At 43.1% G+C, this 25,023-nt stretch overlaps 1 protein-coding gene across 1 annotated transcript in view; it reads left to right on the top strand.

The window, feature by feature from the left end:
• The first annotated feature begins 449 nt into the window (after nt 1–449).
• Nucleotides 450–25,023, top strand: part of Uri1 (URI1 prefoldin like chaperone) — a 54,807-nt gene continuing 30,233 nt past the window's right edge. Inside the window, exons 1-2 of the mRNA XM_042668167.1 lie at nt 450–834; nt 20,239–20,273. Coding sequence (XP_042524101.1) covers nt 742–834; nt 20,239–20,273 — 128 coding nt within the window. The 5' untranslated portion in view covers nt 450–741. The remainder of the gene's footprint in view (nt 835–20,238; nt 20,274–25,023) is intronic.

The following is a 25,023-nucleotide window of genomic DNA, read 5'->3' on the forward strand; positions in this document are numbered from 1 at the left end:
CCTAACTTCCAGATGCAACTTTCAGCGGTTGGAACACCCTGACTACACGTGCCTCAAGGTGCCCAGGAGACGTCAAGCCCAGGTATCGGCGGGAATGGAAACATCCAGAAGTTTACACAGGGCCAGGACACTGGGTCCCCCACCTGGAGCACTCGGGGGCGAGGCCAGCAACGGAGCGAGGAGCCTAGCCACCGTCCTTATGCATTTTTGCTCAAGGCTAGTGCTCTACGATTTGAGCCACAGTTTTCTCCTGGGCCCTGTGTGGGTGTGACTAGGGGGCGTGGCCACTATCTGGGCGGAGCCAGCATTGGGGCATAGTGGCTAACCAACGCGCTGCGTGTGGGCGGGGAGAGGGGCGGAGCCTGCGCGGGTATGTGCGCTAATCAGCGCGCTGCGCGGGGGCGTGGCTAGGGCCGGGATTAGGGCGGGTTTTACGGATGACGCGCAGGAGGTGCGACCGCTACAGGACGCTCGGGTGCGTGCGTGTGTTTTGGGGGTCCCGCTCCACGGGAGAGCAGCTGGAGCTCTGGGCGTCCGGCCTGCGGCTCGAAGCCGGCGGTATGCACGTGTGAGATGCGGCCTCGGGCAGCCCGGACACGAGCAGCGGCCCCCGGGGCTCGGGTGACGAGAAGCGCGGCCTCCTCGGCGCCGGGCGCGCGGTGCATGCGGGGGAGCACGCGGGCTCCACGCCGCCTCCATAAACACTTGTTTAGGACTCGTTCGCCTCGTTGAGGCCCCGCCATGGCCGCCCCACCGGATCCCGAGCCCCCCGAACCGGCAGCGGCGCCCCTGCGCGCCCCCGAGGTGGCGCGGCTCCGCGAGGAGCAGGAAAAGGTAACAGGCCGCGCTTCCGCCTGCGGCCCCGGAGCACCCCCCCCATCCCCCGGGCCGGGCCGGGCCAGGCCCCCCACGGTCTGCGGGATGTCGGGAGCCCAGCCTGGCCCTCTCCTGAGCCGGCCCCTCACGATCCGCGGGGGCTCGGGAGTCCCAGCCCCGTCCGGGGGCCCCCCACTATCTGCGGGGAGTCTGGGAGCTGCACGGAAACCTCCAGGCCGGGCCCCCTCATAATCCGTGTTTGTGTGATGGTGTTGGTGGGGGGACTAAGAGCCCCGCCCGGCCCCTTAAGATCTGCGGGGCGAGTCCGGGGGGCCTCACGGAAAGTACGGGGTGGGGGCTGGAGGTGGGGGAGAAACTTCGGTTGCGTGCTGTTTTGTTACCTTTTTTCTCTACAGGCCCCCCCCCCGACCTTGGTGAACGCCCAAAGTGGGGTTTGTTCTGAACACCCCTTTCCAGAGTGTGTGGGAAGTTTTGCGGGAGGGAGGGGGGGGAAGGGAGGAACGCACCATTGAAAAGTGATCCCTTTGAGGAATTTTTATGTAGCTTCTTATCTTCCTGTTGATTAAAAGTAAACTTTGTTGGTTATGATTTGGATAGCATGGAAAAGTCGTGTGATGTTTGGAAGGATACTCCTGGTCGGTGCGGTCCTCTGTGTGTGTGTGTTTGAAATAGCAACTCCCTCTTTGCTAAGTTTTTATGACACTCGTCTATTGAGTTGAGTTTTTAAACTGCCTGTGAAGAGAGGAGAAAGTTTTGTATATAGTTCTAATGGGATATTAAAGAAGTTGAGTTTTGCACATGTAATCTAGCTTCTCAGGAGGCTGAGATCTGAGGATCTCGGTTCGCAGCCAGCCTAGGTAGGAAAGTTTTTGGGACTATTATCTCAATTAACCAGTAGGAAGTTGGAAGTGGAGGTGTGGTTCAAGTGGTAGAGCACCAGCCTGAGTGGAAATAGCCAATACAGGGCATGAGGCTGAGTTCAGGCCTCAGGAATGGAACATACGCACAAGAAAAGAAAAGGAAAAAAATAGAGTAAAGTATTTGTGGAAATCTACTCAGCTTCCTATTTTCTTTCAGTGCTTTGGGCTTGAACTCAGGGTGCTATCCCTGAGCTCTCTCACTTGAACTTCTGGCTTTTGGGAGGTTAGTTGGAGATAAGAGTTATGGATTTTCCTGCCTGGGCTGGCTTCGAACCAAGAGCCTCAGATCTCAGCCTTCTGAGTAGCTTGGACTAAAGAAAGGGGTGAGCCACCAGCCTCCAGCAATTCCAGGATTTTTATTGAATCTAAGAAATCCTGCTAAACCACTTGTTGGGATAAACAGTGAAAAACTTCTCTACTTTGTTCTGGTTGGTTTATTATTAATTATTTGCATTAGTTTTACTTTTGTGAATTATTTTCCTCCAATAAAACCACTGGGGGTTTTTAAGCCTGTGACTTATTTCCACGTGGATGGGGCTTTAAGATTTCACCTACTTTATTGTATTTAAATTACAAAGTACCTTCCCTTTTAAAAAGAAACAGAAGGAGAGAAGAAAAGTTAGCCCCATATCAAACCCTGTTTCTTGCTAACAAAACTATTAACAATTTTTGTTGTGAAAATGTTGAATAAGCCTTCAGGAGATATGTTTCTGGGTTTGTAGTCTGGAGTAGAATTCTCTCCATAATACAAAGTATTATGGATCCATGTGTTTCCTCCATCAATTAAAAGAGAAGATCCCTGGTTTTATTGTGATGTTGGGGTATTCAAACAATACTTCTTGGGGTGGTCTGGACAGCTTGCAGGTGTAGTTAAGTGTGGCAGCATTTGAGACAACCAGTTGTCTGTAATAGTCATAGTCTGTGTCAGGCTGAGTGATTTCAGAGGGCATGGTCCAGGCCATTGTGTGTGTCTTGTGTTCATATTAATTGGGCACATGAAATAAACATGCATACATATCTCATGAGAAAGTCCTCTCAGTAACTAGACTGTTTGTATATATATTCAGTACTAAGGCTTGAATTTAGGGCCTAGGCGCTATCCTCTGTCTTTTTTGTCCAAGACTAGTGCTACTTGTGACAATACCACTTCTGGCCTTTTTTTTTTTTTTTGGCGGGTGGGTGTGATTAACTGTAGCTAAGATTCTTAGGGCCTTTGCTGTGTTGGGTGAGCCTGTTGAATCTCAGCCTCCTGAGTAGCTAGGTAAGCCAGCAGTGCCTGGCTAGACCACATTGATTTTAATGGCAGTATTTGTGTCAGTGGATAGGAGACCCACAGCTGTACTGGTGACAGAACTGGGGTTTAATTAGTGTGTATTACAGGAAAGTTTTGCTGATGAAACAGTGAATTAAGAACTTCTGTGTGGGACTTGATTTAGGTTTCGCATCTCTGTTTTAGTTGTGCAGTAGATGCTAGCTGGTACTCCAGCAGAAGCTTGGGCACATTGTGAGTTTTAGAGGGAAAAATGTTATTGTTGAATCTCTGTGTCAGTCAGGGATTTTTATCTCTTGCCAGGAGCAAGAGATAAACCCTGAGAAAGTGACTTGGATGACTGTCCTGCTGGTTTTGGTGAGAAAATGATTTGAAAGCTGTCCTCCCAGTTGTGGCAATGGAATCTATCTTGCAGGCTGCAAATTCAGTACCGGAATAAGTTTATTATATAAGGTAGGTGCCTCAGGCTGTAGCTTTTAAAAACACAAAAACGAAAAGAAGCTATTAAAACAATCTCTCTCTCTCTCTCTTTTTTTTTTTTTGGGTCTGGTTGTGGGGCCTGAACTCTGGGCCTGTCCCTCTGCTCTTCAGCTCAAGGCTAGCACTCTACTACTTGAGCCACAGCGCCATTTCCAGCTTTTTTTTCCGTTTTGCTTATGTGGTGCTGAGGAATTGAACCCAGGGCCTCAGGCATGCAAGGCAAGCGCTCTACCACTGAGCCACCTTCCCAGCCCTATTAAAACAATCTTACCAGGCACTGGTGGCTCAGGCCAATAATCATTGCTACTCAGAAGGCTGCGATCTGAGGATCATGGTTCAGAGCCAGCCCAGACAGGAAGGTCTGTGAGACTTATCTGCAGTTAACACCAGAAAACCGGAAGTGGCACTGTGGCTCAAGTAGTAGGGTGCCAGCCTTCCTTGAAAAAGCTGAGTAAGTTCTAGGCCCTCATTTTAAGCCTCATTGTGGGCAACAAAACAAAACTCCTATTTATTGCCTTTTAATTTTTATTGAAAAAAAAATCTTTGTCAACAAAAAGTAAGAAAAGTTTCTTGTAGCTTTGTCTATAATAATTGAAAAAATACAGCATTAAGGGATTCGTCAAAAAAATGCACTACATCTAATGTAGCATGTGTTCTTTGGAGGAGTATGCTTCAGGCTATGTGTACATACTCACTTTGTATTGAAGAAACATTGCAAGCTGATGCTAGCAGCTCAAAAGGCTGAGGTCTGGAGGATCATAGTTCAATACCAGTCTGGCAGAAGAGTACATCTTCAGAATAACCAGCCAAAAAAGCTGGACTGGAACCATGATTCCAGTGGTAGAGCACTAGCTGAGCTAGCAAAGCAAGCCAAGTGCAAGGCCCTGAGTTCAAATCAGTACTGGCAAAATACAAAAGCATCCTATGGTTTTAAAAGCACAACTTCAAAGTATCTGGAGTTGGATTCCATTTTCCTTTTCCTTTTGATGTTGATAAAACTTTATTTTTATTCAAAGGTGAGATGTTGTATCTTTAATTTCTAAACACCTTCTGAGCTTGAAAGATGACTCTTGGCTGGTTTGAACACCAGTTAGGCAGGTTTACTTTTTAGTCACTGAAGAGCTGGTGTAATTTAATTTATTCTGACATCCTAGGGTTTTTTTTTTTTTTTTCTTGCCCCTGAAAGGTTTTCTTTGATCTTAATACTCAGACACAAGATGCTAGGTAGAAGGAAATTTGGATCATTTTTTAGACTGGATTTTTTTTTTAAATAGCAGTAAGGTATTTGGTAAGGGCTTATGTGTGCTTTGTGTAATGATTTGGCCTGTTCTAGGCCGTTTCCTTTGCTGAGATCCTGTTGTCTGATTCTTCCTCAAGATGCATCATGTTGAAACTTTGGTTCCTTGGTTAAGGTTGTATTTCTGGGCTAGCTGTATTTTATATGTTCAGATACTACTATACTTTACTAGCAGAATTGCTGAGATTTTTAATGATGCTATGAAGAAAGAATTGGGTAGTATAGTTAGGGTTTTTTTTTTTTTTTTTGGTCAGTCGTGGGGCCTGAACTCTTGGCCTAGATGCTGTCCCTCAGCTCTTCAGCTCAAGACTAGTGCTCTACCACTTGAGCCACAGTGCCACTTCAGCTTTTTCTGCTGAGGAATCGAACCCAGGGCCTCATACATGCAAGGCAAGCACTCTACCACTAGAGCCACCTTCCCAGCCCCTTCTTTGGTTTATTTCTGAGATAACAGTTAAGATTGGAAAACTCATTTGGAAAAAAATTATTGAGTGCCTCATGTAATTCTTTCCTAGAATTTTGAAATAGTTTATGCTTTCCTGGTAATAGATCCTTGGAGAATTAAGCACATTAGAAATAAATGGTCCCTCCCTCCCTTCTTCCCTCCTTCTCTCCTTTCCCTCTTTCCTTTCCTCTCTCCATCCTTGGGGCTTGAGCTCAGGGCCTGGGCACTTTCCCTTAGCATTTTCACTCAAGGTTGGTCTATCCTGAGTCACACCTTTGCTTCCTGTCTTTTGAAGGTTAATTGGAGCTAAGAGTCTCATGGATTTTCCTGCCCAGGCTGACTTTGAACTAGGATTCTTAGATCTCAGCCTCTGGTTAGCTAGCCTTACAGGTGTGAGCCATCTGTGCTTGACTCTTCATTTTTTTTTTTTTTTTTTTGTAGGTTGTAGGGCTTGAACTCTGGGCCTGGGCGCTGTCCCTCAGCTCTTCAGCTCAAGGTTAGCGCTCTACCACTTGAGCCACAGAGCCACTTCCTTTTTTTTTTTTTTTTTAATGTTTTTATTCTGCTTATGTGATGCTGAGGAATCGAACTTAGGGCCTCATGCATGCGAGGCAAGCACTCTACCACTGAGCCACCTTCCCAGTCCCTCACTTCCGGTTCTCTGAGTGATTTATTGGAGATAAGAGTCTCACAGACTTTCCTGCAAGGGCTGGCTTTGAACCACGATCCTCTGATCTCAGCCTCCCAAGTAGCTAGGATTACAGGCATGAGCCAACAGTGCCTGGCTTTCTTCATAGATTTTTGATACAAATGTTTTATCAATAAGTCTGAAAAAAATTGTGTTTTACCTAGTCCTGGGCTTGAGTTAGCACTCTGTGTCCTTTCAACAGTAGTTTCTTAATAGAGTTGGTGTTTTCTTGCATCTTGTTTTTTTGGGTGCTGTGAATGGGGCCCAGGCACATGTGCAGTATATAGACAAGTACTCTACCTCTTAGCTTCATCCCAGCCCTCTTCTGGAGTTCTGAAGTTGTCATCTTCCATTGTCATCTAGAAGCTTCTCTCTTGATTTCCTTGCTTGAATTGACTGAATTGTGAGGGATCGGGACCACATGGATGGTCCCTGCCCATCACCTTGCTGGCACATCTGTGGTACGTGCACTTAGTGTCCTCTTTGTACAGGTCAGGTAACCACATATCCACATAGGTACATTTCTGTCTCAACTGTTCCATTGGCTGATAGTGCATCATGGTCTTAGTCTGCAAGGGCTTAGTCATGTGGCTGGCTTTCTTTCTCCCCCCATCTCCTCTATCCCTCGCTCTCTTCCTTCTTCCCTCCCCTTTCCCTCTCTTTTGCCTTTGGTTCTGGCGAGAATCTAGTGCAGAACCAAATGGTTGGGATTTTGAGTAAAAGTCTGCAAGTTCACCATGAAGGATGTGGGTATTTTTATATTTACTTTTCATCAAGCAAACAAGTTTCCTTCTAGTTTTAGTTTGATAAGAGTCTTGCATTTTAGAAAACAGTTTTTCCCCCCTAAAGTTGAATAGTTACAAGGGAGTATTATTGAAGACAGTGCATTGGGTCATTGTAATGTTGAAGTCCTCCCCCCTCCCTTTCTTGAGGGGGCTTGAACTCAGGACCTTGCACTCTGGCTCAGTTTCTCAGCTTTCTTGCTCACATTTTCTTGCTCTAACACTTGAGCCATGCTTCCAGTCTGGCATTTTGCTGGTTATTTGAAGATGGAGCCTGTTGGGCTTTTCTGCTTGGGCTGGCTTAGAACTGTGATCCACTAGTTCTTAGCTTTTTGAGTAGCATGGATTCTAGGCATGAGCCACCAGGCCTAGATTTTTCCCCCTCTTTAAGTTTTTTTTTTTTTTTTTGCATTTGTGCTAGTGTTGGGGCTAGAATTCAGGACCTGGCTGTTATCCCTTAGCTTTTTCACTCAACGCTTATGCTGTATCACTTGAGACACACCTTCTACTTCTGTCCTCCATCTCTCTCCCCTCACCCCCCATGTTTAAGAAATACAAGCTGTGTTTGCAGGTATAGGCTAAGGCATATTTATTTTGTCAGGGGGTGAGTTTCAGACTTACTACTTGTAAGTTACTATTTTTATAAAGCAGCTCATTCATTGTCAGGATATACTGCCACCCCCAATCCTGGAGACTAGGCCTGGAGACCATGGTGGCCGCAGTGGTTTAGATGTTCTTAATAAACCTACTGTAGTATGCGCAAGTCCTGCTTTTGTTGGCTGCTTTTTCTTTCTCTCTGTTCCTCTTTTCTTTCTTTTTCCCCTGCTGAGCTGTTTGAAAAGAAATTGCAGATATTATCACATCCTTAGTTCTTAGCCACATATCTTTTTAGAACAAGGTCATTCTCCTATATAACCATAATGTGTTGTTTCAGACCCAAGAAATTAACATTGACAGCCAACAAATTAAAATCCCCCTTTCCTTGTGTTTCCCCCTCCCCCCAAAGTGGTCCAGTATAGCTTTCTTTTGCAGTGCAAGGCCACCATTTCATCAGGCTGTGGGTCTTGTCTCCTTTCATCTGTAACAACCCTCCTGCTGAATTTCCTCTAGGAAATGGACACTTTTGGAGAGATCACGACAATTCCCTTATAGATGTCCCACAATTGGAAGAAAGAGGAAGAAAGCAAGTCTGGCGTCTTGGAAGACCGGGGGTCGGCCGTGGTGCTGGCTTCCCACTGTATGATACCACAGGTTTAACGTGGTGTCTGCCAGGGCTGTGCACCTTACATGGGCCTTTGCTCTGTGCACAAAAGAAGCCCTTTAAGTGTGTAGCAGTGCTCTAAGACAGCGTGGAATTCTGTACCCCAAAATGTCTGTTCCATGGCCGACCTTTTCCAAGTCAGTTATTGTTGCTGTTTAATGATCAGTATTTATGGGCTGGCATTTTTCTATGAAGAAGAGTCTTTGTGGCTGGGCATGGTAGCACATGCCTGGAATCACAGCCTGGCAGGACACTGTAGGTACACTCAGGGTTTGAATCTGGTCTAAGTGAATGTTAGACACCCTATCTGAAAAATAACTAAAGCCGAAAGGGGTAGAGTCATGGCTGAACTGGTAGAATGTGTGTCTAGCAAGTAAGGTTCTCAGTTCAAACCTCGGTCCTGCTAAAACAAAACTTCACACAGAAGAACAAGAGCCTGGGGCTGGCAAGGTGGCTCAGTGGTAGAGCGCTTGCCTTGCATACCCAAGGCCCTGGGTTCCATTCCTCAGCACCACATAAGCAAAAGGAAAAAAGCCGGAAGTGGCGCTGTGGCTCAAGTGGTAGCGCACTAGCCTTGAGCTGAAGAGCTGAGGGACAGCGCCCAGGCCCAGAGTTCAGGCCCCATGACCAGACCCCCCCCCCCCCAAAAAAAAAAAAAAAAAGAAGAAGAAGAAGAACAAGAGCCTTTGTGGCAGGTCCTCTCACCTTGAGTGCTGCTATCTTTAATTTAGAATATTGTTATTTCTGTCATTCTGCTATTTATTTTTGTGCTGGTACTGAAGCTTGAACTCAGAGCCTGTGCACCGTTCTTCAGCTTCCCCCCCACCTCAAAACTGGTACTCTACCACTTGAGCCATACCTCCACCTGTGGCTTTTTTGCTGGTTCATTGGAGATAAAGAGTCTCATGGACTTTTCTGCTCCGGCTGACTGCGAACCGCTATCCTTAGATCCTGAGTAGCTAGGATCTTTAGGAAAGAACCAACCTCACCTGATTGATGATTCCTTTTGATGTTCCAATTGTCCCACATTTGGCAAAGGGTGCTCTTCAGGCTTCATATCTCCCATCATCCTCTGCTCTGCCTGGCTTTGTGGTGTCAGGTGTCCCAACCCTCTTGTGCCCTCCCTCCCCCCAACCCCTGGGCCCTTCCCTGCTCTGGGGACAATATCTTTCCACTGAGAATTGCCTGTAGACCAGGGACCAGGGACCCAGGAGTGTTTGCTGCAGTGATGTATTACCATGCAAACATGGAAAACACAGAGGGCATCTTCAGCCTTCTGCACCTGGAAGGTGGTCACCATGTGCTATTGCCAGTGATCCCGTTGTCCAATTCTAAACTAGTAAGGGGGGCCTGAGGGGAGGGGAGAGAGAATATGGTGGAAATCAGTTTCATTTAGAAGCAGAGTAAGAATTTAAATAGAGCAGTCCTCTTTGAGAATTTGGCCAGGTGAGATTGTAGACAGAAGCTATGGTTCAGGTTCTTGGTGCAGTTAGTACTTGATGAGGTCCATCTAGTTGTCATGGATGGTCTGGAATGGCCCATTTCTTTCCTTGCCTTTTGTGTTTCCATCTGTCCTGGGGCTTGAACTCAGGGCCAGGGCACAGTCCCAAGCTTTTTTTTTTCCCTCAAAGTTAGTGCTCTACCAATTTGTGTCACAGTGCCACTTCTGATTTTCTGCTGGTTAATTGGAGATAAAAGTCTCATGGACTTTCCTGCCCAGGATGGCTTCAAGCTGTGATCATTGTTAACAAAACTCTTCATCCTTCCACTCGCCCTCCCTGGTAAGCTCTGATGGGCTTTCTCCTTAGATGAATTTCTCCCTTGTAGTTTCTCCCTTCTATTTCAGCTGGGTGGAATGAGGTAATACTACTTGTCCTTAGGTCTTTGGTTTATTTCACTTGGCAAAAGTTTTATCAATGAAGTGTATGAGTACTTCATTTCTTGATTTTATTTTATTTTTAGTCAGTTGTGGGGCCTGAACTTGGCCTGTGCGCTGTCCCTCAGCTCTACAGCTCAAGGCTAGCACTCTACCACTTGAGCCATTTCCGGCTTTTTCTCCTTATGAGGTGCTGAGGAATGGAACCCAGGGCCTCATGCATGCAAGGCAAGCACTCTACCACTGAGCCACCTTCCCAGCCTGGTTTCTTTTTATGGCTGAGTAATATTCCCTTGTTGGGATGTGGTGCTTGTCTCGTCCACTCTTTGCACACTAAGGCTGTTATGGATGGCACCACAGTGAGAAGGGTTTGAGTCTTCTTTGGAGTATGACTAGAGTTGCTGACTCCTCTGGAAACTGAGAAACTGCCAGGCCGTTCTCACTGTGTCTGCGCAGGTGCCTTTCCAGCAGCAGGGGAGGGCATGCGAGCAGTGTTGCCATGTTCCTATCTTCCATCTTCCTCATTATAGCTGTCTTCCCGAGTATGCAGCCTCCCACTGTGCTCTCAAAGTCCATTTCCCTAATAGTGAGGGATCATTGGCCGGCACCTCGTAGAAGTTTCTACTCCACTCCTTTGCCCACTGTTTAATTGTTTTGTCCATTTGCTGATGAGACAGAAGAAATCTATATATCTGGATCTTAAGCTCTTGCTTGAGATTACAAACATTTCCTTCCATTCTCTAGGTTATTTTCTACTTTCTTGATAATGTCCTTTGGTGTATGACAAGTTTTTTTGGGAGGGGTCAGTCCTGGACTCAGGACCTGGGTGCTGTCCCTTAGCTTTTTCACTTAATGCTGGCACTCTATCACTTAAGTCAGTCAGCTGCCTTCTGGTTTTTAATAGTTTATTGGAGATATGAGTCTCTTGGACTTTGCCTGCCTAGGCTGGCTCCGAGCCTTGATTGTCAGATCTCAGCCTCCTGACTAACTGCGAATATAGGTGTGAGCTATGGCACCCAGCCAGGTAGAGCCTTTAGGACAGTGTTGTGCCACCATGTTTCCCACAGCAGGGTAGCTTTATGCCTTCCTTGTTACAAAGGACACATAGCTCCTTTTATCACGAGTAGATGCTGAAGTCTATCAAATGCCTTTTCTGTTGATGGAGACATTAGTAAGAATTACTTGGTTTTTAAAATTATTAAACATCATTGCAGCCTTGCCTTATTCTATTTTGTCCAGGTACCTTGTTTCTGTGGCCCATGAGAGATTGTAGTTTTGATGACTGTAATTATATGTGATATTCTGTATCAGTTTCAGGGTTGTGTTGGCCTCACTTGTGTATTTTATAAAAGAATTTTATAGCTATTGTTAGTGGCCCATGCCTGTAATCCTAGCTTCTTTGAAGGCTGAGATCTGAGGATCATGGTTCACTGCCAGCCGATTCAGGAAAGTCTTACCTCAATTAACTACCAAAAAGTCTGAAATGGATTTGTGCCTAAAGTGATAGAATGCCAGCCTTGAGCAAAAAAGCGTAAGGGCAGTGCCCAGGCCCTGAGTTCAAGCCCCAGGATTGACACAAACCAACAAACCAAAAAAATGCAAGCTCAGTTTCTCTGCTAGAGAACTGTGCAGTTTTTGTGTTTCTAATTTTACCAGTTTAAGCAATGTGATTTTTAAAGCAATTGCTGTTTTTGTTTTTTGGGTCCGGTCGTGGAGCCTGGACTCTGGGCCTGGGCACTGTCCATCAGCTCTTCAGCTCAAGGCTAGCGCTCTACCACTTGAGCTACAGTGCCACTTCCGGCTTTTTTTCCCCTGCTTATGTGGTGCTGAGGAATCGAACCCAGGGCCTCAAGCATACAAGGCAAGTGCTTGACCACTGAGCCACCTTCCCAGCCCCAGCAATTGCTGTTTTTATGTAAAAATTTTCAGTTTTCTTGGCTTTGAACTGTTCATAACTCAAATAAGTATCTGGTAGTGATGTCTTTGTTTTGTAATTGGTGTTATTTGTAATCTGTGATATTCCCTTTCTCCCACCTGAGTCTTCCTATGGGGGTAGTAGTGCAGTAATCTAGTATCACCATTTTTCAAGGAGCCAATTTTTGGCTTTGCTGATTTTTCTCTTTTTTAACTCTTTATTGGTTTCTGTTTTTGTTTTTAAACTTTCTATTTTTTTGTCCCTTTAAAAGATGAATGCTTAGATCCTTAATATCTACTTTTTTTCCCTTACAGTATATGTATTTCTTTAAGTCATTAGGTACCCCACACATCCAATGCCGTTCTCATAGTTGGAGGTATTTAGTTGTACTGGGATTGATTTGAACTCAGGACCTTGTCCCTGCTAGGCAGGTGATCTACATTCGGATCATGTCTACAGCCTATTTTGCTCTTGTTATTTTTTGAGCAGAATCTTAGATTTTTTTTCCCCTGCTGGCCTGGAATTGTTTCTCTTATTCACACTTCCTGAGTAGCGGGGCTTACTCGTTCTAGCCACTATGCACAGCCTTTTTATTGATTGGATGGAGTTCTCGTGAACTTTTTGTTGGGACTGGCCTCCAATCATGCTATCTTAGCCCTCAGTTACTGGAATTACAGGAGTGATACACTGGGCCTTGTTGGAAAGAATGTTAGTTTTGCATGTTTTTGTTTTAAATATTTTTTATTAGCATGAGATGTTGCCCAAGGTGTGGCGGGGTCCACACCTTGATTAGATTCACCCCCCCCTCCATCCCTCATTTCTGCAGTTTTTGAGTTACAGCATGTTAGCATAGCTGGACGTGGTGTTCAAGTTTTTATATCCATGTTGATTTTTTTATGGACTAATTCTGCCAGTTATCAAGAGATGTGTATTAAAAATCTCCGGTGTGGTGTTAGTTGTGGTACTCAGTGAATACAAATGGAGGATGGCAGTAACTTCCTGGCCATTGACCTTTTATCATTTTGAAGTATTTTTATCTCCAGTGATACTTCTCTTCGCCAAGTCTCCTTTGTTGGGTATTAGTATGCACCAGCATATCTAGCTTTCTTTTTTTTATGCTCTATTATTATTTTTGTCTTTGAACTTCAATCTATTTGTGTTCAAAGTATGCAAAGTATGTCTCTTATAAACAGCATGTAGTCTTTCTTACATGCCTTTGAGTTAAAAAAATTTATGTAGATTCAATTTTATCACCTAGAATTTGACATTTAAAAATTACAGTAAAATATATATATAAAACAAAGTTTACCATTTAGAATGTTAGCTCACTGAAATGGACAGTTGAAGGACATTAATAACACTCTATTGGTCAGCCATAATCACTAGGACTTCCTTTTATTTTGGGGGTGTGCCAGTTCTGGGGCCTTAACTCAGGGTCTGGGCGCTGTTCCTAGCTTTTTTTCTTTGAGCCACAGCTCTACTTCAGGCTTTTTGGTGCTCAGTTGGAGATAAGCATCACACAGACTTTCCTTCCCTGGGCTGGCTTTGAGCTCCTCAGGTCTTAGCCACCAGTGCCCGGCACTAGAACTTCTTTTGTAACCTGTAATCCATACCCCTGTATTTTAAACAGTAGTTCTCTGTCCCAGTCTCATAACCCTCTCACACCATTCTGCTTTTCTCTGTCTGAATTTGGTTAGGTTATCTCACAGAATCATCTAGTATTTGCCAGTTTTTGACCAGGTTATCTCCCTTGACATGTCTTCAGGGTTCATCCATAATTTACAATATATCAGATTACTTTCTTTTTAAGGCTTAATGCACCCAGGCACTGGTGGCTCATGCCTGTAACCCCAGCTACTCAGGAGGCTAAGCTCTGAGGATCATGGTTTGAAGCCAGCCATGGCAAGAAAGTCCATAAGACTCTTCAGTTAATCATCAAAAAGCTGGGAAGTAGAGCTCTGGCCCAAGTGGTAGAAAAGTCCCTGAATTCAAGCTTCAGTCTGGTCACAAAAAACAAAAAAACAAAAAAAAACCCCTCAAAGCCAACCAACCAGAGACAGAGCTTGTATGTTTCCTGGGTGGCAGGTGAATGTTGTCCAGTGTTGATCTGCTCCTGCCTCCTGGGTGGCTTCTAGCCAGTAAGTACAGCTAGAGGTGCCTGGATACCTGTTATATAATACCAGAAAAGCAATACCTTGAGGGCCCCCCCCCCCCCCCCCCCCCCCCGTGACTGAACAGCGTCTTGAATTTCCAGTAGAATGCCATATACAATCAGAAGACAAACACTGGAAGAAAAGAGCCTCAAGGCAGTGAGATGCGTCCTTCCTTGCCCCTGTAAGATTCCACAGGGGTATTGGGGTGGGAGCAGGACAGCCTCAGAGCTACTATGGGAAGAGAAGGAAGGCTGCCAAAACAGGGAAGGAAGTCTGTCTGCTCTCCTCCTTGCTCAATTTGTAAGTAACATTTAAGTGTTTCAAAGAAGTGACTCCACAACATTAGTTTTAGCATATAGTGTAACAGTTTGCTTTTCAGTTATTTTTTCAAATAAAAATTTGGGCTCTGGGGGAGAACTGGTCCCTCATGCCTGTCATCCTAACTACTTAGGAGACTGACATCTGAGGATTGAAGTTTGAAGCTAATCTGGGCAGAAAAGTTCTTGAGACTTTTATTCTCTAGTTAACCAGCAAAATGCCAGTAGTGGAGCTGTAGTTCAAGTAGTAGAGTGCTAGCCCTGAGCAAAGAGAAGCTCAAGCGCCAGGACTGGCAAAAAAAAAATGTTTCAAACTGAAATAGTTTGCTTAGCACTCAGGTCCTCCCCTCCCTCCCTCCCTCCCTCCCTCCCTCCCTCCCTCCCTCCCTCCCTCCCTCCCTCCTGTTGGGAACCTGTAGTCCCTTCCTTCTTTGTGAAGAGTCCATTTAAACATATGTGTGTTTTGTTTCTGAGATGGACCCCTCAGCCCAGGCTGGCCTAGACCTCTACATCCTCCTGCCTTGGCCTGTGGAGTGTGCCGGGTCTCAGGTGTGTGCCCCCACAGCCAGCAAGACAACAGTTTTTGCTGAAAGTACACTGTCTGTACCTTGCAAATGTCAGTTGCACATCTGCGCTGATAATTGACAGTCCATCTTTTTTTTTTGTTTTGTGGGCTAGTACTGGAGCTTGAATTCAGGACCTGGGTGCTATCCCTTACTTTTAACTCAAGGCTGGCTGGCTGTCACTTTAGCCACACCTCTACTTCTGGCTTTGGGCTGGATAATTGGGGATAAGAATCTCATGGTCTTTCCTGTTCAGACTGAATTTGAATCTCCATCCTCAGGTCTCAGCCTCCAGAGTGGTTAGGATGACAGGCGTGAGCCACTGGTGCCCAGCTCATAGTCCATCTTTTTTTATTTTTTGTCAGTCATGGGGCTTGAACTCTGGGCTTGGCGCTGTCCCTGCGCTCTTCAGCTCAAGGCGAGCTCTGTACCACTTGAGCCACAGCACCACTTCTGGTTTTCTAGTGGCTTATTGGAGGTAAGAGTCTCACGGACTTTCCTGCTCAGACTGGCTTTTGATCCTCAGATCTCAGCCTCCTGAGTAGCTAGGATTACAGGCATGAGCCACCGGCGTCCGGCTTTCGTAGTCCATCTTTAAAGGACGTATTTCTGCTTCGGGTGTTGTCCTGTGACAGTGTCTGTTCTGGTTTCACTGGCTCCCCTCCCTCACTACTTCTCCCTTTCTGAGCTGCCTTGGTGCTGCAGTCCATCCAGTCGAGCAGGCCTCATGAAGTAGACCCCTCCCAGCTGCTTCTCCCACCGGCGCTCCTCAGGAAGAACCAGGAGGCCCTTTCTAAGTGCAGCCCAGCCAAGCACGTGGTGGAGCAGCAGTAGTGAGCCACTCTCCCTGCCTTCCGGCTTTACTTGAGTCACACAGGTCACTGCCCCCTTGTGGACATGTGACCACAATAGATTCAAGGACGAAAGCCCTTCATTCCATCCTTTGTAAAGAAACTTTAGACAAGCAATCTCTACAGAAAAACAGCAAAGGAATTTTATTTCCTGTTCTCTATAGTAGTCAGTGACCTTATTGTTTGTCAAATATGATGTTAACCCTTTGTAAGAAGTGTGTTAACAGCCTGAGCTATAGCTCACACCTGTCATCCTAGCTACTCAGAATGCCAGAACAGGCAGGAAAGTCCATGAGGCTCTTACTTCTAATGAACCAGCAAAAAGCTGAAGTGGAGCTGTGGCTCAAGTGGTAGAACAGCAACTAGTCTTGAGCTAAACAGCTCAGGAACAGCATCCAGGCCTTGAGTTCAAGCCACAAGATTGGCATACGCACATACACATATACATTCTCTCCTTCTCTCTCTTCCTTTCTCTTTCTCTTTCCCTCCTCTCCCCCCCACATATAAAAGAAGTGTATTATGGGGTTGGAAGCTTGGCTCAGTTGGTAGAGCACTAGCCTTGGAGTGAAAGTGTAAGGTACCAAGTTTGAGTACCAGTCTTGCACCAAAAAAAGGTGTATTAAAAAAAACAGCAGAAGTGTGTTGTGTAGAAAGTGGTACAGGCAAAACAGGTTATTGGATGTGCACTTGGGAACAACAAATTTCATCTGAAAGAGAAAAGGGGGGGTGGCATAGGAGACATTGGAAGAAATAGGGATTTATATGAATGAATTGGTGCATTGAGGCTTATTGGCTTTTACTGCTGCTGTTAAGATTGCATTTGAGCTCTGTGTGTGTGTGTGTATGTGTGTGTGTGTGTGTGTGTGTGTGAGAGAGAGAGAGAGAGACATACATACAGAGAGACAACAGGAGCTTGAACTCAGTGCCTCAGCTCTGTTCTTTAGCTTTTTCTACTCAAGGCTAATGCTTTACCACTGAAACCACATCTTTACTTTTGGCTTTTTGCTTGTTAATTGGAAACAAGTCTCGTGGCCTTATCTGCTTGGGCTGGCTTCTAAATGTGATTCTCAGATCTCAGCCTCCTGTGTATCTAGGATTACAGGTGTGAGCTACCAGCACCTATTTTAGTAACTATTTATTTATTCATTTATTTATTTATTTATTTTGTTGGTTGTGGGTCTTGAACTCTGGGCCTGGGAACTGTCCGTCGGCTCTTCAGTTCAAGGCTAGTGCTCTAGCACTTGAGCCACAGTGCCACTTCCGGTTTTCTGATGGTTTATTGGAGATAAGAGTCTCTTCATGGTCTTTCCTACCCAGGTTGGCTTTGAACCTCTATCAAGGTCTCAGCCTCCTGAGTAGCTAGGATTATAGGCATGAGCCACTGGTGCCTGGCTGTTTTATTTATTTATTTATTTAATAAAGAAGATGGCACAGTAATACTTTCAGGTAATGTTTGCAAGTTTGGACAAATTTGCCTCTGTAAACAAAACAAAATATTGTGCCTCCACAGCTATCTTACTTTTTTTTTTTTTTTTTTTGGTTGGTCATGGGCCTTGAACTCTGGGGCCTGGGCACGGTCCCTCAGCTCTTCAGTTCAAGGATAATACTCTACCTTTTGAGCCATAACACCACTCTGGCTATCTTACTTTTGTGGGAGGTCAACAAAGGAATATAATGATTTTTGATTTATGTGCTTTTCAAGAGGCGAACCAGTCATACCACCATACATTGGAACACTTCAAGAACTTACCAGGCCGGGTGCCGGTGGCTCATGCCTGTAGTCCTAGCTACTCAGGAGGCTGAGATCTGAGGGTCGAGGTTCGAAGGGCAAGAAAGTCGGCGAGTCTCCTATCTCCAATTAACCACCAGAAAACAGGAAGTAGCGCTGTGGCTCAAGTGGTAGAGTGCTAGCCTTGAGCTGAAGAGCTGAGGGACAGCACTCAGGCCCAGAGTTCAAGCCCCACGACAGACAAAAACAAAACTTACCGGTTTTCCCTATCAGAAGGTCTTCCTTTTTCCCTACCTCCCTTCCTATCTCCCTCCCAGTGCTAGCTAGTACTGAGGCTGGAGCTTAGGGTCTGGGCACTCTCATTTAGCTTTTTCACTGATGGTTGGTACTCTACCATTTGAGTTATACTGCTTTCTGATTTTGGGAGGTGGTAACTTGGAGATAAGGCTCTCATGGACTGTCCTACCCCGACTGGCTTCAAACTATGGTCCTCAGATCATAGCTTCTTGAGTAGCTGGGATTTCAGGATGAGCCACTGGTACCTGGCATAATTTGTTGTTTTCTTTCGTTTTTAAACCCAGCTCTGTTTGATTTTGAATTATAGAATTTTCTCTCTTTAAATTTTGTCCTTGGCAGTCCAATTGCAAATAACATCTCAGCATCCGAATACAACTGCTTGGGTTCCAGTGGTTATTTATTTATTTATTGTTAAAGGAGTTGGGGGCATGGCTCACCCACATAAACTCAGAAGGCCTTTGTTATTCTACTTCCACGTCTGACATTCATCTGCCACCTCTCGTGAACATCTGTATAAGCACGGATACAGAAGGAAGCCATAAGCGCTTTCTGTGCTGAAGCAGCACCTGCTGGTGGAAAGTTCTTTTGTAAATTCAGACACGGACTGTGGTTGGTGTCTCCTTGAAAGTTGTTCCTGGGGTGACTGTTTCAGGAAAGGATGGGGGAGTTGGGGAAGCCAGGGCGTGGGGGTGTAGCCATGGACACGTGTGCCATCTTACCAGCAACTTGGTTTTTACTCTGAAAAGCGTATGTGCCCAATTTCCATATTTACTAATTACAAAAGCTTCCCGGGAACATTAAGTAGACTATCTTCTATAACCTTTAACACCACCACTAATGGATACAGCCTAGGAAATTTCACCGAAGGTCCTTTAAATAATGTAAATGATTATGAATATGTAACTAGTTAATATGCAGCTACGAAGGGATTATGATGTGGAGGTTAATGAACATTCCGCTCTTAGGGTGTGCAGCTTTTCTTTTTTTGTGCCTTTGGTTCAAGTCACGCGTGGAGACACATGCACTAGGCTTGGAAAACATCCTGTTTTTTTTTTTTTAATTTTATTTTTTAAGAATCTCATCTGTAAATGGGGCTAAATGGGAAGTTTATTTTTAAAAAAAGATTTCCATGAAGATTCCTCCCCCCCCCCCTTTATTTTCTCCCAATTTTTACACCGAATTCTGTTTTGTCTATTTTAGAATTAACTGCCAGATCCAATCAAGTGACACGGATTGATGTAGTGTTAGCTTGCCACTTCCAGATGTAAAGTCAGTACTCTATAATAGATTACCACTGTTATTAAGTGTTGCTCTGTGATTGATACTTAACTGCTAGATCTTCTTTGGGGAACAGACTCCTTATGCTGTGTTAATGTGTACTATGGTCGGGTATATGTTTACAACATGTATTTTGGTACAGGATCGCTTGTCTTAGTATTTAAAAATGTCCCCAAAAGGAGGACGTTTATTTCAGGAATTAAATGTTATAATAGAGGAATTTAGTGACAGGTCTGGCAACCCTCGTGATTTGGGGGTGAGGGCTGGGGTGTGTTCGGGAGGCGACGTTGGTATTTAGAGCAGTGAGCAGAAGCCAGCGTGGTGTTAGCCAGCTCACATGGCTGTCTTTCCATGTGCCCTTGACATTTGGCTCTTATCCCTTAGTTTCGCTGTCTCTAAAATGGTGCTGTGTGTTGTTTGATGGCTCTTTAAATCTTACATTAATGGGTGATTTCAAAATCGGTGATTAGCAATCTGTGAAAACCGTGTTGATTTTACAGTTCTCTCTCAAAAAAGAGCGTTACTTTTTAAATTGTATTTCCTCCAAACTGATTACAGAGTTCCTGCTTGCTTTCTGAACATTTGGAAAATCTATTGAAACATCTCACAGGAAAACAAATAGCTTTCGTGCTTAATTCCATTGTTTTTAGAATTATAAACAGTTTATAAAGTGGCCATGAAGTGCTTAAAATGTTACCATAATTCAGTGGGGGAAAAATGAGCTGTTCAGAGCATCTCTTTATCCCAAGGAGTTCTTCTTGAAAACGTAGTAGAAAAATATTCCCAGATTCATTGTGAATACATCAGAATAAAAATTACAAGTGAAAACATTCAGAGATAATACTGACAAAAATAAAATATTTTCACTCATTTTTTTTCTTTTTCCTGATGAAACATAGATGTTACACTGGTTTCTTGTTATTTATAACATTTGTGTATTCTACAAAATATGTAACATTTGTAAACAGGTCTGAAGATTGTACAAAATACTAGTTATCTTCTATCATATGTCAGCTGATAGTTACCAAGCGGGCTTTGTACCCAAGTATGAATTGGAAAGCTGCCATTTGTTTTGCCGTTTATCAGCCGGCATTAGAGAGTGATGATAAAGTATGCTGCTTAAAAACTCACATTCAAATCTCTGTGCATTTGACAAATAAAAATGTATAGCAAGATGCTATTAAATCTGTAAAGTCAGTGTTGCAAGCTTTCTGATGTACTGATTGTGTGGAGCCCTGTTTTTTTTTTTTTCATGAGTAGTTATCTGTTTTCATGACAGGTGGTCACTAGCTGCCAAGAGAAAATCCAGCACTGGTGAGTCAAAGATAATTTCATTTTATACTTTTGAAATACTGGTGGGGTCAACCAGTTGTTTTTAAACAATGGGAGGGGTGAGTGATTGTGTGTGTGTGTGTGTGTGAGAGAGAGAGAGAGAGAGAGAGAGAGAGAGAGAGAGAGAGACAGAAACATCAGTAATTGAATTCTTTCAGTAATAATCTCCATTTTGAATGCCTTCTATGCTAATGTATATTTTTTATCCTCTTCTGAATGAACATATTCCTTGATTTCCTGAAGTTGTATTGTTGTCATTTGTGTTTATTTCATTTATTTATTTTCTTCTGTAAAGAAGTTAAGATAACATCCAGTGGATATTGAGACACATCTGAACCTAACTGATCATACATAGAGCTCTGTGTATGGTGACTGTTTCATAGATTTGTAAGAAAAGAATAATTTGAATCAGTTGTTTTAAAATGATGGTGGGACTGTCCCAAAAACATTTTTCACAAAGTTTGGAAAAATTAATTTCTTGCTTTTTAAAAAAAATTGTGCAATATTTAATGTATTAAGTAAATTAATTTTTTTGTTTTAAAGTAATTTGTCATTTAAAAATAAGTTGTGGAAAATACAACACAAAAAGGAATATTGAAACCATTTGTTATATTATCACTCAGAATTCAATATTTTTCTATATATAACACATGTATTATGAATTATGAGATTGCTTTATAGACTGCACTTCCTTTTTTTTAGAGAGAGAAAGAAAGCATATCTATTTTAATGTGCTAATCTATAGTTAATAGGAAAAATAACATACTTTCCTACTCTAGTGCTTCAGAGGAAAATGCTCAATTTAATGGTGAATAAAACCTTAACATTATGAGCTGTCACGAGGTATAGCTGTTGATCTTCAGATATCAGATTACAGTACATCCATGCTGTGTTTCTGAAGATATTACAGAAAAAACACCAGGAGCCGTCTTGATGATGGTTGCAGGGTTATTGCAAAATCATGGTAACTGCCCCTTTACTGGAGAGATTAAACCTCCCGTTATACACCACCAAGCATATAATATTTTAAATTTAGTTTAAGAGGCTTTTTCTTCATGCCTGAGAGATCTCCAAGGAAATAATTTATAGTTAGTATATACCCAGTGTTTTTGGTTTAAATACACATAAACTGCAAGGAGTGGGTAAGAGGGGAAAAAATCTTTGCAGTCTCTTCTCCAGTTTTGACTATTGGTGTGAAAGAAGGAATCTCAAACCAATACCACCCACTTAGAAATAAAAATTCAGGACTTCTTCATTAATTTTCAGCAAATGCCTCATTGTAATTGCAATTCACCACTGGTGGTGTAAGCCTGTCAACATTTCCACACTGGCTCATTTTCTTCTCATTACACGCTTAGCCCAGGTTAAAATCTGGAGGTTTATAACCTGGCCAGAGGAAGGGTTTTCTCTTACAAATTTGGCCAAAGCCATCCAAGTTTTAGAAGTCATTGCCAGGGGAAGTTATTATTTTAACGCAGACTCATGTCTGTCTTGGTTATGGGAGGAAATGAGAACAGGATGTATTCCCTCAGAACAGCTGGGTTTTCACAGAAGTGTGAGCAACATTGTGCTTCTGGTTGGTTTAATGGGGAAATGCTTTCTCTTCTAGAAGGTTCTATGAGGATGTAGGCTTGTGTCCCTCCTTTCTCTGTTTGATACAAAATAGGTACCTAATAAAGGTTTGAGGAGATGAAAATGAAGCTTACAGTTACTTTATACATAATTTTTGTATGTCTTTGCTAGTCTTTAAACAGTGACAGAAAAATTTCTTGGTAGGTCCACATAACCCTGAGCTTGCTTTTCCAGTTGCCCCCAAACCCTCCAAACCACAGAAGCTCAGCTTATTTGCCACACATAGCTTAACAAAAGATTATCCCATATCTTTACATTCCTTATTTAATTTTTATTTGTTTATTATCTTTAGTTGTTCAAAGGAGTTTCAATTCAACATGTTGGTTTATGAACACAATGCATCTTGATCAGTGTCACCCCTTTCTCTCCTATCCCAGCCCCACCCAACATTCCTTATCTTTTCAATTTTCATTTAAAACATTAAAATTGTTTCCTCCCCCTAATTTAAATTTGCATTTTTCCTCTGAATCATTTCTGATACGGTGTAGGGACCAGACTGTTGGATCTTTAATGAGAATCTGTCACAGTATCATGACATTGCTAGAATCTAAATGACCAGTGAACTCACAGATTTATAATGTTCTCAAATGGAAGGCAAATTATTTCCATTCTCCCGAAAGCCAGGAAATTGTGGAATTCTCATGATATTTTTATGTTCCCCTTAAGTCCTCAAGCAGTAATTCAGTTCTTGCTACGCTGCGTTAATATCATGGGGCTGTGTGGAAAGGGAGCCCCTGTCATGGACTGGCTCATCATCATCCAGGGAAGGGCGGTCGCAGTGGTGTGCTGCTGTTGGCAGTGATCGGAAGCAAATGCAGGAGGCTCAGGGCTCAGGTTAGGTCTGCAGCCAGCTGTGAACACAGGACCTTTCTCTCTCACACATGGTACTTGTTCACCCATCCCTGGTCTTCATGTGTTCACTCTCACTTAGTGAGGAGAAACAAATATGGGGTTTTAAACACTGCATTTTCCCCTAGTGGTATGTGTGTATGCATGTGCACAGCTTTAAAGGATTCGTTCACTTATGGACCTGTGATAGATAAACTGTTTCAGAGGTAATCTGAAATATATATATATATATATGTATTGGTATATGTATATGTGTATATGTGTGCATGTGTATATGTAAAATATATTAATATACATTAGATGTATATTAAATATATATGTGATGTTATAACTTTTATATATTAAATACATGTTAATATTAATATATAAATGGATTAAATGTATAGAAATACATGTAATTATTTATAATGTATATATCATATTTTAATGCATATTTAGTATATATATGTATATAAAATATGTAATACATTAATAAATATATATATGAGACATAATATTTTGCATATGAAATGTAGGTCTGAGTGCAGTATTTGTAGAAAAAGTTGGAATAAAAATGATTTGGAGCCATAGGACCTCCCCAGTAAATGAATTTAAATTCCAGATCTGGGGTGATCTACCAAATATATAGAATTTGTTTAGTTAATAACAGATACAAAGGAAGCATTTGAACCTAAAAGGTGAGAATGTGTGTTTCAGAGCTCTTTAATAGTGGTTTTCAATTTAGTTTTCAGTAAAATTTTAGACTTTAAACTTCTCAATTAATACTTTTGCCTTAATTCAGGAAATAACACTATTTTCTCCTTAAAATGAGAGCCCACTGTTTTTTCGTTTGGAGAGTCATAGACCTACATTTGAATCCTGTCATGTTGTAACTTTGTCACCTGGCCAGATCTGCTGGCCTCCTGGGCACATTGGTTCTACTTCACTCACTGGGCAAGGCAGGAGCGAGACCCCCAGCCTGGCCCTGAGTGCAATCAGTTTCCTAAGAGTATTAATTGTCTTGTGAGTTCTTCACATTCAGGCTGCTACCCGTTTATCCTGATGCAGACCTGGCTGTTTGAGCATTGTTGTGGCAGCTCTTTGTTATTAATACCTTAAAAGAATGATGCTAACCAAAAGGTGATTGGTATAGTGACTCCTACACCTCACCTGCCAGTCAGGCAGCTTGACTGCCAGCCCATGGTTTTACCTAAACTTGAGTGAACATCCATCCCACCATCCACCCCTTGAAGTGAATCTAACTCACTTTATTCTATTTGGAAATATTTTAGCATATAGCTTTAAAAGAGAAAAAGATTTGTCTATTATTGTTTAGGATTTAAATTACATATGTTATATCTATTGTTTATATTAGTATTGGGGATTGAACTTGGTTTGCTGGGCAAGCACTTGAGCCACACCTCTACCCTGAAATAAATACTTTCAGTTAGGCATTGCATTTAAGAGACACTGAAGAATGTAAGTGGTACACATTTTCTTCATCCATTGATCCCCTAGTTCTTATTTGCCTTTTCTGGAAGCAGCTGCTGTTTATCTTATTTTGTCCCCGTTTTCTGTCTTTGTAAAAATACTTCATGCAAAGAGAGTGAGTGTGTGTGTTCCTGCACACATTGTATATATTTCGCTCCCATGCTTTGGATTAAAAGAACATCAGATTACACAGTGTTCAGTCACTACTGCTTGTTGTTAAAGGTTGTCTTCAGTTTTCTTCATTCAAATATATTTCATTGCCAGGCACTGGTGGCTCATGCCTGTAGTCCTAGCAACTCAGGATGCTTAGATGATCACAGTTCAAAGCCAGCCGAGGCAGGAAGGTCCTGGAGACTGTTATCTCTATTTAACCACAAGAAAACCAGAAATGGAGCTGTGGCCTTAAATGGTAGTGCTAGTCTTGAGCAAAAGAGCTCAGAGACTGCACCCAGGCCCCATGATCCCCACAAAAAAAAAACAACAACAAAAAAAAACAAGAAGCATTTCATTGTGTCCTGTGTCTTAACTTTCAGGCTTGTCAAATACTGTTCTGTTTTGCTTCTCAATAAGTAATGGCCAGCATCCTTGGTAAAATGATATGGCCATTATTTTATTGCTCTGCAGTAAAACCACCCCCAAAATCAATGGTTAAGACCACTGCCATTATAGGACCAGTCACCTGTGCATCATTCCTGGTCTTATTTGTACTCTGGTTGGGTGACTCTCAGTGATCTGTGCACAGTGTTACTCTATGGCTGTGATGGCTGAAACTGGGCCTGTA

This window comes from Dipodomys spectabilis, unplaced genomic scaffold (genome assembly GCF_019054845.1).
Source record: "Dipodomys spectabilis isolate Male_0828 unplaced genomic scaffold, ASM1905484v1 ptg000422l, whole genome shotgun sequence".
NCBI lineage: Eukaryota > Metazoa > Chordata > Mammalia > Rodentia > Heteromyidae > Dipodomys > Dipodomys spectabilis.